A 13,102-nucleotide genomic window follows, 5' to 3' on the forward strand; every position below is an offset into this window, starting at 1 on the left:
CTATGTCAAAAAAGAAAGTAAAATTCAATAATATCAAAATATAGTGAAAATAAGTCATATTATATTATACTATGTAGAAGCTGTGGTTATCCTCAGACAGGTGATGCTCACCAGATGGTCGACCACCTCCTCTCTGCTGGCTCGGCAACTGGAACTTTTAATTAATGAGGAAACAGCAGGCCAGTGACTAATTCAACTATCTATTTTACTCAGGAAAAGAAAAATATATTGATTTATTTGTGTTGATACACATTTTCGTTGGAACGGACTGTTCTTAATCCTAGAGAGATAGGTTTCGAATTGGAAACATACAGGTTTTAAATAAAGCAAAACAACTCTTACTGCGCAGTTCTCGTTTTAGCAGCTGCGTTGCAATAAGCAGCCAAGACATTTGACGTTCTTATTATACATCCATGCATTTGACACAGTTCTCTGGCCTCGAAATTGACCGAACAACATTTAACCAATCACATCAGTTGTCATTTATGTTGACAACCAATCATGATAGGACTTTTGGTAAGGTGGGCGTATTCATAAGCCTAGTATATATATAAGCGAAAGGGGGCAGGGTTACAATACAGTAGGTTCCGTTGTTTTCGAGAGAGTAGATGTGTTTTTGAGGTATTAAACGATTTAGAGAACTCTTGACCCGTTTCGGTAAATTATACGCTTAGGTAGCTCGTTAGTTGCCTCTCTTCTGATCGAGTCGCTTAGAAAAAAGCGACTTGATTTAGCTAATAATCGCCTTTTAGTAAATTCAGGTCGAAAGGGATGCCGCTGCAGACAGACTCCGACGGACGCAAGCAGTCTTTGGATTTAATCTCATCGCATTTAATCGGGAAGAGTAGTTTTTCTATAAATTGTAAAAGCCTCAGTATAACACATCCTCGACCGAGTGCTTTTGAAAGATGCTTAAGCTCGAGTGCGAATTAATAGCTTGTCTTTGAAGTAAAGAGAGAAGCGTCAATAATCATCAAGCTAAACGCTAGCTATCGTAGCTGGTCATCAACAAAGCGGGGATCGTTAATCTCTTGCCGTAAGGAGTAACCAGATAGGCGAAGAAGAAGAGTGTCTACGGCTTGCCAATTGAACACGTTATTTTCTGCCTGTGCTGAAAATATTGCTCGGTAAGTGAATTGTGTTTTAACATCGATGTACAGAACCAGGAAGACGATTTGTCAACTTCGACTGAACGGGGTGGGGGAGGGGCGGCAAGAGGAAATTGTTTTTATGGTAAAGGCCTAAATCGACCCTCGCGGGGCGCTGTAGCCCCTCTGTGAATGTTATTATTTACAGCAGTTGTGTTGTGTCAACAGAGAAAATACTTTATTTACCGACTCCATTTATTTGGTATTAAACGGAAAGCAGTAACAACTGTATCGTTACAAATTGTATTTAACTACGTCACAATAGTAAGCAGCTTGTTCGTGTAATACATTGAGTGAACGTCTATGTAACGCTAGTTTTCTTACGTGTTACAACATTTAACTTTCTTCTTCTTTTTTTAACCAGACCACAATGAAGCTGTTGGAAAGCTCCAGCTTTGAAGCCCTTAGCTCCCGGCTGTGTGTTGAAACCGGAGAGTCTCGCATCCTTGGCAGGTAAAGGCACCATGAACAACGAACACAATACTGTAATATAAGCTAGTTTAACATTTTACTGCAACATACTTTTATTTTTATATCTGGGACTATATAGTTATTGCACTCGACCTCACCACACATACACCTCAGCTGTTATTATTGTGTTTTGCACAGACTGAACACACACACATTAGTCCCAGGAGATGCATGCACAGGTAGGGCTGGGTGATGTGAAGAAAAAAGGCACATTTTTGTTTTTATATAAAGGCCAATAATAGAACAGCTACAACAGTATAGTATGTTTAGAAAACTACCTCACTCTACTGTAATTAAGCCTGTAAAACCAGGAAAAGACAACACAGTGCTATGCCCAGGTCACCTGTTTCTGCAGGAACATCAACAGTCAGACTTTTTAGTCTTTATACCAAAGAGAGAAACACTGGAGCCCTTTTCTGGTATCAGGTCATTAAACATGCATGAGAGGTGTGGCTGGTTTATAGATCACTGACTGCTCATAAACGGGGGTAGTAGAGCAAACAAGTTCCTGCATGCAATGCAAAATTGTGATAACAGTAGTCTGTTACCTTAGAGCTCATACCGAAAGTTAATAGCTAACTGACAGTGCATGTTTTTAAATGACCAAACCTAGGTTATGTAAGGCTGTCAGCTCAGCAGGCTTACAGTGACAGTGTACTTACATAAAGGGCGGTGGGCTGTGGAGTTATGCAGCCCAGTCTGAGTGTGGGTGGTGAATCTGAGCTTTTGTACTGGTTGTGACCTGGGGTGACAGCACATCCCGTCCTTTCACACCACTCTGTGGCTATTTTGGAGACAGAGTGAAGAGTGTTATTAGAGCGTAGGTACATGTACATGTACACACAACATATATAATAATACTGCATGATAGCCGAGTGCTGCTGGAGCTGCCAAGGCTTGGGGGATTAGTGAGACAGCAGCAGGGCATCCAAGCTGCAGGTTTGAACAACACATGTAGCCACCAGCCCTCCAGCAAATGTACTGTTTATTTTCTACATATGAGCCTATGATTCAAACACACGTTAACATCGAAATTAAAACTCAGCAATATTGCACAATCATTTACTAAATGCATAAAACTAAACTTAAAAAGAGCACAGCTAGGGCCTTCTGTACATGTAATTTGATTTGTGCAAAAAAAGATGAATAATAAACAGTGCATAAATGGCTAGTGCAAAAATAACGGAACACATTAAAACATAAATGAATATGTTTTTAGCTGTTGTAAGAGTTGTGTACAGATGTTAAAAGAGCTTGTTGCTGTCACATCTTTTTTTAAATAACCTTCATCGTGTTGATAGTCCTCACTCGGCTCTAGTTTCTGCTCTGTCTTCTGGTTACAGTGTTTAGTCGGCAGGTCAGCTGTGTTCCGTATGTATGTGGAAAAACCAGGGCAGTTATTTCCACTGTGGTGTCGCTGCCACCCGGCGTCCTATTATTAGACTGGTAAGGGTCTCCGTAGTGCGTCTAACTTAAGTTGCGCAACCTTTGCTCTTGTGTAACCCATAGGTGGGGGAAGGCAAAAATAAACAACTCCAATCTGCTTCACTCACAGTGTACAGTGGCGTCTGACCCAGAGTCATGAAGGAGCAGGCGGGAAACATTTAGCACTGGCCTGCTCTTGTCAGCTGTTTCTGCAGATATGGCTCCAGGGGCAATCTATTCTAACTGAAAACTGGGTTATAGAGATCTTGCATTCCACTTAATCCATTTAACAGTTTAAATATCAGATATGCCACTAGTTTGTTCCCCCAAATAATAAAGCTGCAGGGATTGCACACTCTCCCAGATAAGAGATTACTAAAAGTGATAAAGCCAGTTAAAAAACACAGAAATAACAACATTTAGTCTGCTAGTTTTCTATTCTATAATATAATGTCCTACATTATTTATTTGGTTACTGGTGAGGTACATTTGGCATTAATGCATGTTAATACCCTGATTTGCTCCTGTTGTGTAATTGTGTGTTTAAGCCTAATGGGCTATTAAAGTAATCTTAGGGGATTTTGCAAACACTTTCACTTCTGTAATCCCTTCCATTATGTTTACAGCATACACGGTTCATTTAGCACATGATTATCAGATACACAACAATACATTATTTATATTTCTGCCCTGCAGGATGGAGAGCTACTCCTGTAAGATGGCAGGGGATGACAAACATATGTTCAAGCAGTTCTGCCAGGAGGGCGAGCCTCATGTGCTGGAGGCTCTCTCCCCCCCCCCAGTCCACCAGCGCCACCAGCCCTTCACAGTGAGTACTATAAAGGATAATGCTGTGTTTTTGAACAGAAGAACACCGGCCTTTAGTGAGATGAGATAGTAGGGATTTTACCTTTTTAAATGTACCTCTGTATATTTCCCGTGCAGGCTGGGGAAGAGCAGTGAAGACGGGGAGAACCCGCTGAGTGACAAGTGTTGCAGGAAGACTCTTTTCTACCTCATCACCACGCTCAACGAGTCCTTCCGGCCCGACTACGACTTCAGCGCCGCCAAGGCCGAAGAGTTCAGCCGAGAGCCCAGCATCAACTGGGTCAGCATCCTGCTCTGAACACAGAACATATTGTATACATGTCACAGATACATTTATCTCAACATGAAGACCTTTCTTCAGGTGGTGAATGCCGTGAACAGCAGCTTGTTCTCAGCTGTTGGAGAGGAGTTTAACTCTCTGGGGCCGGAGCTGTGGAACGCCATCGACCAGGAGATCAACCTGCAGGGCTGTGACTTTTACAGGTGTGTGTTACATGCATTATTATATAGCAGATCATCTGTTCCGTGTGGATGCTTTTCTAAGCTCTTATTGTGTCTCCTTAGCTACAACCCTGATCTGGACTCTGATCCTTTTGGCGAAGAGGGGAGCCTCTGGTCCTTCAACTACTTCTTCTACAACAAGAAACTCAAGAGGATTGTGTTTCTCACATGTCGCTCCGTCAGGTCAGCACCTGAGGCATCATCCTCTTGGTTCAAATAAATCCGTTTCTGAAAGACGGCAGATCATTTAGCATACATGGGATGGTGTACAATTCTTTTTCATACCTGCAGTGTCTTGAGTGGCTATGGCCGGGACTCACTTGACAACGAGCTGGACATGGAGCTGGATGACGAGGAGGAAATGGATGGCTTCACTTTGGACAGGTGAGACAAATGTCCATTATTCTGATTTACAATATTGACTTGAAAATATGCTGGTGTAAAGTACTGAAACATACCGTTTGTTCTAATGCAGTTCTATGATGGAAGAACATGTGAATTAGCTTATTTTGCATTAACATTGTTCTCTTCTTCTCCCAGGTTCCCCAGAGTTCTGTGCGTGTGATTCTGCCTGCAGGACACGCCTCAGCCAAACAATATCTTGACTTTTCCTCTTCCCCCTCCCTCCATTTTCGCCCTCATGTTCCCTTTTATTTTTGTATTTAGCTGCCTCATCCAAAGCCATTTTCACGCTTTAGACAAATGCATGTTTGAAGCCTTCTCTGTGTACCGTGAGCCGGTGGACATTTATTTAAACCCTGCGGTAACTTTAAGGCTCCTCTTTCTCCTGTATGAAGGCACACATATATATATATATATATATATATACTCATTTACAGGCTTCTCTGCACCTGCAACATTTCCAAAAAGACCCCTTCATGGACGCTTCAAAAGAAGAAGGTGTTGTAATGGATAAATAACAAAGACTGTAGGGGAGTTTCTTGCAAATGATGTCACAAAGGAGTCCAGAAAACACCAGCATCATAAAAACAGACATTTGATGATATTCCTACATTGGAAGGGGCTGGGCTGAAAGACCCAGTAGAGACTGATTTCCTCTTCAGAGGAGAATTGTTTCGTTGTTGCCAGTTTTTGTGATTTGCTTCTTCTGTGTGACAGTGATCTTACTGTGACAACCTTTTCAGCACTGAGTTTGACCTTTAAAATCGCTGCATTTCTAACTGAAAGTTGTATTGTTGAATCTTATTACTGCGAACGCTCGTCTGTACTTTAGACAGCAGGGCACGGCCGAGGGAGCTCTTGGCATCTCAGACATATATCAGCGTTTAACAAATGTCCCATTGTTTTTGCTTCAATCCCCATTTACAAAGTTCCATTTTATACGTAGTTGATTTTCCAATCCAGTATTTTTTCACTCTTCCCCTTTACTGATTTAACCCGTTTCTAAACGTCTATCTTGCCAGTGTTTTTTCTTTGCTCTGATCTCAGTGTAAAGGCTTCATTGAATGAATGTATAGTACAACTTAGAGAAAAAACATAACCGTAAAATTGCTATGTTGTACATTGTTTTATAGAAATTGAGAAGCTCCTCTTACTTTCCTTACAAGTGGTTAGGAGTTGTCTTTTCTTGACTTCTCTGTGCTTCATTTGATTGGCCAATATATTACAGATGTTAATAAAATGTTGTTTGAATCAAACTCAGATTGTGTTTTTTCTTTGTAAACTCAGAAGTTTTTATTTCCCAAATCTTTTCCCAAAGATTTTAGTCCAAGGTGGATTTCAAATATGCTAAAAAGAAACTGATGTATTCAGGCTCAAAGTTCAAAACAAACTTTTATTGAAAAATAAAAACTGAATTACAGTACATGACCCCGACTGGACCCCACCATACTGATAGTATACGATCAGTTCCCTTGCTTTGTAAGATCAAGGTAAAAGCTGTAAACCTCAATGCTGCACACTTCACCCTTTTTCCTCTTTGTGTTAAAATACCTTGCCCCACAACAAATACACTGTAGAGACCCTGAGGCACTCCCTGACCAAGATGGACACCAGTTCTTCACCACTGTTGGGATTGAAACTCATGCACCTCACACTTTTTGGCCACTGTGGAACTTGCAAAAGGTAGACATGGTTTCAAAGTGACGCGTGCATAGATCTGTTACCAAGGAATTCTTATACCAGGTCAAAGGAAATAAGGGTAAAAATCATGGGCAGACTTTTCAGATTCATACACATACTGTCCTCCAGACACTCACAATAGCATGGTTAAGGCTGAGGATCAAGTAATATACCTAAATGATGGCCAACATATTAAGATAAAATGATCTTAATGCTACTTAGTCCAGGTGGCTGCAGAGAACCAACTTCCCCATAAATGTGCTGGCTAATTCTGGCGGCTTTGTTTAAAAAGTACAAAATGTTTAAAAGTGGAATATATTCTGCAGGAAATGACTGAAATGTTTGTATGATAATGTCAAACACACTTGCAGCACCAAAGATCATCTGTTAATACAGATGCCCACTCACCACGAGCAAACATTCTTAAAAATAATACAATTAAATAAAAAACATAATGCATCATTGACAAAACATAGTGTTTACATTTAAAATACTGCCATTAAAAAGGGAGCATTGTACTTGCATATGAATTCCATTTATTTAATTCTTTGCAAAATTAAATAAATGGCTAAAGTGAGGGTCAGAAAAGGTTGAATCTACACCATGTGGCTCAAATACATACAAGTACAAGCTCAGAGTTAATAAAGGGAGATTTGTATTTGACCACGTTTCAATACGGCACCGTAAGACCTAGAGAGAGAATAACCACCGACAATGTAGCTTATGAAACTGAAATGTGTAACAGATATTAATGGCTGTGCTAAAAATGAAGAATGAGAACATTATTCTGAAAAACCTCCGTAGTGCCACCATTCCCCCCTGAAAATGTTACAATACTGCTTGTAATCCCTTTGTCGAGTCAATTGTTACCTGAACATGAACAAACTTGTATAAAGGCAAAAAAAACGATATTAATAATAGAGCTGCACCAACGTGATGTCTCATGATATGAAATGGTGTGAGGTGACATGATATGTATTTAGTGTGAAGGATGTCCAGTGCACACCTGCTTTGCACTTGGACATACTCTCAACTCATCGAAATGATCTTCTTCCCCTCCTCTGCAGAAAAAGCGACTGTTTGTTCCAGATAACCGGCGAGGGTCCCCAGTTCAGGTCACGTCTCCAATTGGAGAGACACCGGCTCCACTGTGTGTTAATAACCCTCCAGAAGTCAATGTTTGTCATTAAAAAAATATAAAGCAACGATAAGCAAGTGAGGAGAAGCTGACGTAGCCACTGTGTGGTGGTGCAGGTCATCAGGCCGTAGAGGGGGCGAGGGGCTATCTGAGGCCGGCCCGCGAGGTCATCCACTCCAGGCCTTGGCATAAACTGGAGGAACAAAAAGAGGCGTCAGAAAGGACGAAGAAATACTTTAGACAGAAGACTACATCAAGGATGTTTTCATAGCGTAGCACATTTTCCCTAGCGGTACTAAATATTTACACAAAACACATGGACAGATATATTTACTGTTCTTCCTGTCTGTGCTGAGAACACATGTAAAGCTTCAGGGCACAGTGACATCTGGTGGTTAACAGAGCTCACTGCAGCGCTACAACATCGGTTACAAACACCTGGTTACAATCTGAAATATGTGAATTAAAAGTGTTATTTATTAAATGTATTATTGTTTTGTGCTCAACTGGAAAATGCTCACATTGTTGTAAAAGGTTCTGTAGTAAATAAATAAGTACATGCCAGAACTAGACATGACATAAATGTACCCTGTGTGTGGTCTTTCTAATCACATGGTAGACATGCTACAGCTTACATGAATTGCACTGCAATATGTTGCGGTTTAAGAAAGACATTCATTAAAATACCATTATGATAATGCTTGGTAACAGACTGAGATAATTCTCTATGTATGGTGAACATTGCCCTTTCTTCTTATCCTACTCATGTACACAAACAGTGTATTTCAAACAATTTTGCCTCTGTATACTCAAAACTAATCCAGGTTTGCACACAAAAGAATAACTTGCTAATAACTTGTGACAACACGTCTTTTCATCAATGTTGTATTGCGTTAAGTTGTTGTCCTTTATACGATATTAAGCTCAGTCAGCTATCCTGCTAACACACAGATATGATAAACACGAGTCTCACCCCTCTCCTGTAAGTGCGCAGCAGGACTGTATGTGCCAGGGGTGATCTTTGATGGAGCTCAGGCTGAGGTATTTGGAGATCTCCGCTGCAGACATACAGTCCTTCATATCCTGCTTATTGGCAAATATCAGCACGGCTGCTTTCCTCAGGTCCTGAGGGGAGAACACGAAACAATGAAACCATAAACATGCCACCTTTTGAAGCTCTATACAATGAAATGTGGAAGGGGATATGCTTGGTGGAAACCCGCAGTCCGAGTGTGAACTCTCCTCTTTATGGCCATACAAAGACGTGTTAAGATGTTTTACCTCGTGAGCCAACATCCTGTAGAGCTCCTCTTTAGAGATGGCCAGCCTCTCTCTGTCTGTGCTGTCCACTACCAGAATGATGAACTGCAGAGTAGGAGGCAAGAATCACACTGACGGACCGCTTCTCAAAAACACATTTACAGAAAGTGCAACACAGCAGGAGGGCACTTCCGGGGCCAAGGGCCTCACAATGGGTTCTGGTGACTGCTATGCTAATAGCCTGGTTTTGAATGAGAGACCCTGTATGACAAAAGACCAATGGCATGTTAATGTTGCTGTGATGTGCGAGGCGCCATTAAAGGAAAAAGCTTCAGCAACACGCGTTCTCCAACATGACTGTGACCCACATCACAGCCAGGGATCTACATGAGTGTGACACCGCTTCACTGTGGAGTGAAAGACTGCAGTTACCATAGTTACTCTAGGGTTAGTACATTATATGGTTTCTTTAGTAACTGTAGGGCTCCTAGCAACTCTATTGTAAAAGGTATTTAGAGCTACTCTGCCATTAAGATTCTTAAGTGCAAACATTGGTGGGTTTTTAGTATACTATTGTATTAAGTCTGTATTCACTTTTTATAAGATGCTCAAGGTAAAGTTATCTGGTTTGTCAAACCTCTATTGTGAAAAAACTATAAATGGCCACACAGTTTTTAACTTTATAGAATGTTTTTCTTTGTTTATTAAAAGTTAAACTATCCCAAAGCCCATAATTGTGTTCATTCTGCCTGATTAGTCCCAACAAGCAATTTCATTTATTTTCACGTGACAAAAACAAACTCACGTGTATATGATTGATTTTTTTTTTTTAAACTGACTATTTTTCTGCAAATCGACTAATTGTTGGAACTGGAGAAAATCAAAAACATCCTAGATCCCTAGCAAGCAATTTAAAAGAGTGTGTTTTTTTCAAGTCAAAAAACAAAATATATTATACATAATAAGCACATCCTCATAATTTAGAGGCTTCAAAAATGATGGAAATGTTTGAACAACCACAACATGCTGCTCAGTCTGCTGTCGAATAGGTTTTGAGCTTTTTAGCAGAGACATGTTAGAGAGCAAGAGTGGAGGAGTATCGCTTATCTGAATAGGTGTTTGCTTTTGCTTGTGACTCGTACAGTGAATGGAAATGGAAATAAGGGTTGAATGCAGGCTGGATATCGCACGTCCTCGAGGAAAGTTAGATTCTGTAAGACACATCTGCCTCCGCCATGCCTCTCCCGTTCTTCTTCTCCTTTCTCCAAAACACTGCAGAGGCTGACCCCTGCTTTGACGTTCAGACGGCCCCCTTTGTAAAGGCTGACCCCCTGACATTGGGCGGTCCCCGCTGCCGTCTGTGCTCTGAACAAACACACCAGCTGCCACGCTCAGGAAGAAAACTGCTGCTGGACAATACTTCTGTTCCCCTCATCGGATAGAAATAGTTCAGAGTGTACGACATGAGTTGCTTGTTTTTCTCACCTCTGTATTGGAGTAGTAGGTGTTCCAGGAGGACCTGAGGGACTCCTGTCCTCCTATATCCCACATCAGAAAGTGAGTGTTCTTCACCACTATCTCCTCCACATTGCTCCCGATAGTGGGTGACGTGTGGACGACCTCATTCATCAAACTTTTGAAGGAAAGAATCATAGTTAGTTTTTGCTGGCAAAGGAAAACTGACCAAAAAAGGTTCCAACTGTACATTCTTTTAACAAAATGACTTACAACTGGTAGAGGATGGTGGTTTTTCCTGCGTTATCCAATCCAACAATTATAACCTTGTGCTCTGCAAAAAGAAATACAGTATTACATAAACTTCAAGGAGGACATCGTTATCAAGAAAACACTCATGCCATAAAGTACATCGTGTCCCTGTCTATACAATGCATTACTTCTTTGCTGCCCATTACAAAATAATACAGGCTGAACTTATTCTAAAACTTCATGACCTCTTTCCCCCGCAGCTCAAACTGCAGGACATCTTTCCATTCATAAAAACCAGCTAGCACAGTTTGTAACAGCACAGGCACTGTAGGCCGTGAAGCAGACTAAATCCAAAATCAGAGCTGACACGGACATGCCAAAATATCCCACTTTAGTGTTTTGACTTGTCCGCCCTCCTGAGGCCTCTGGCAGCGGAGGAGGAAGGAAGTCTGGTCAGAGGGCTCCAGTCCTGACAGATTCTGAGCACCAAAGTCGTTTTGGGGGGTCACTGCATGTCTATTGCTTCCCTGTGAGGATCCCTGTTACATTGATCAAATCTGAGAACTCTCCTTTTCAACAACTCCTAACAGTCTTTTCTACGAGCTGAAACATGTTCCTGCAGCACATCTCTAACCCGAGGTTGGGTCAGATTCCTTCTAAATGTATAATGTCAGTGTGAACAAACTAGATGTCGATTTTAGAAGTCAATAATTTATTCCAGTGGATTATTTGAAAACAGCTTTCCAAGCAGAACACTTACAGGTTACTAATTCCTTAAAGATGAATGTGTTTCTCCTGTATGTACCTTTTTAAGTGGTGAAACTGCACCTCAGGAGTAATAGCTAGACTTCCTTTAGAACACAGCAGCAAAAAATGTTCAGAAAAGAATAAAACATAAAGACACATCTATAGTGATATTTCACAATTGCCAGCACTAGTACTTACTACACTACATTTGAGGTGACTTAACTACTGTTTTGATTGCATGTTTTAAGCTACGACTATGATCCTCACACTGCCACTTAGACTTTGCCTTTAAACCCTTAAAATGAATGAAACTTGACACCAGGAATAGTGTAATCCAGAATTAGGCAGGGAGTAGGAATCCTTCTCTGCTATCCTCAGGGCCGAGAACAATTCAACACATGCCAAAGGAATTAAGGCAAGAGGGAGTTCCCTTGTGAAAACAATGATCTTTACACTATGATATGAAAATGCACCGTTAATTACCATTAAGCATGAAATAACACATCCTTTTAAAATCCCTCTTTCTTATTCCCTCATCCATCCCTTTCAGCCAAAAGATACTCACACATTGAAAGCAAACTGCTCTAAAATCTAGTTGAACACTTCAATACCTTACACCACTTGAGAAGACTCACTGACTAAATACTTAAAAATCAAACAAAGCACACCCTTACTTTGTTCCCTGCAGATGAAAGTGGAAAAATGTTCCACATGAGCAATATTTTTTACATTTGTAATAAAGCACACACATGCGATACAATATGGGTATTTTAGTTGTAACGGGTGGGATTAGCTAGCCTTTTTGTTGCCTTAATCTCAGTGTCTTTGTTGTGCTTTTCCTTTGTTTTTCACTCAATTCTAAAATGAGCAACAACTGCATAATTATTATGTTAAAGTCACATACATACAATAATGAGTGAGCTTACATTGTGAAGCAAATTACACAATAAATATAACATTTTCATTAAATTACTTTTTAGAAACTCAGGGGAAAGTTATGTAATGTTACCCGAAAAAAACCACTGGCTGAATACACTCTTACAGACTTAGTTTGACTTAAATTAATCATATTAGTTGACCCAGTGATAAAGAGATTAAGTATTTGGGGTGGCACTGAAGTTGTAGAGGTTGTTTTGCATTGCGAGTTAGACAAAGGCAGCTCAGATGGCAGAGTCCTGAAGTCACGGAGAGATGTAGCGAGATAATTCAGACCCCATCTGTTATTATGGGTCTTGCTGCTCACTTTATGCTAACGGGCTAACACTTATTATCCTCGGTTGAGTAGCTAGCGGGAGGTTAGTGAGGCGTAACAATTGTACCGACACCCACCTTGGTTACAGAAGAAGCTCCACAGTTTGGCGAATATGACGCCCATTGTTTAGGTTAACGTCTTTCCGTAGTTCCGTCAGTAGAGTGGGCAGCAGCACCGAGCTTCTCCACTCTCAAGTCCACACCGCGGCTGGCTGCGGCTAGCTAACATTAGCTGGATGATCTCTTGTCCGCAAAACACCTCACCGTCCTTTTGAACGCAGACTCCATGCGCTCCGGTTAGCTAACGCGAGGATAAAATGGTGGAACGTAACATAGACTTTATATATTCTTGTCGAGTGGCTCAGGGAGACGTTGAAGCCTCCACAAATCGTATAAACAGGCTGAGAAGTGCGGCACTGTGTTGACTCTGCTCGCACGGCTTCTTCTGCCCGTTGGCTGCTGGCAGTTAAGTGGTTTGCTGAAAAAAGCAACCCCAGCTATTCAGTTGTCTTCCAACGTGATGACGTCAAGGCGTGTACACGTT

General features: G+C 41.0%; 2 protein-coding genes across 2 annotated transcripts; one reads left to right on the forward strand and one right to left on the reverse strand.

Annotated features, from left to right (window-relative positions):
• The first annotated feature begins 571 nt into the window (after positions 1 to 571).
• Positions 572 to 6,035, forward strand: LOC117495496 (repressor of RNA polymerase III transcription MAF1 homolog). The gene is given in 9 exon segments (XM_034146777.1): positions 572 to 1,127; positions 1,513 to 1,601; positions 3,741 to 3,843; positions 3,845 to 3,873; positions 3,990 to 4,152; positions 4,234 to 4,355; positions 4,437 to 4,556; positions 4,665 to 4,757; positions 4,914 to 6,035. Coding segments are annotated over 8 exon segments (738 nt in total). The 5' UTR covers positions 572 to 1,127; positions 1,513 to 1,518; the 3' UTR covers positions 4,939 to 6,035.
• Positions 6,036 to 6,148: 113 nt separating this feature from the next.
• Positions 6,149 to 13,032, reverse strand: arl8 (ADP-ribosylation factor-like 8). Its single transcript, XM_034146788.1, has 6 exons — positions 12,637 to 13,032; positions 10,582 to 10,642; positions 10,339 to 10,486; positions 8,875 to 8,958; positions 8,567 to 8,718; positions 6,149 to 7,786 (listed from the first exon to the last, which is right to left on the reverse strand). The coding sequence occupies exons 1-6, from the start codon at positions 12,680 to 12,682 to the stop codon at positions 7,738 to 7,740; spliced, it is 540 nt and encodes a 179-aa protein (XP_034002679.1). The 5' UTR covers positions 12,683 to 13,032; the 3' UTR covers positions 6,149 to 7,737.
• Positions 13,033 to 13,102: the final 70 nt, after the last annotated feature.

Source organism: Trematomus bernacchii, unplaced genomic scaffold (assembly GCF_902827165.1).
Source record: "Trematomus bernacchii unplaced genomic scaffold, fTreBer1.1, whole genome shotgun sequence".
Classification (NCBI taxonomy): domain Eukaryota; kingdom Metazoa; phylum Chordata; class Actinopteri; order Perciformes; family Nototheniidae; genus Trematomus; species Trematomus bernacchii.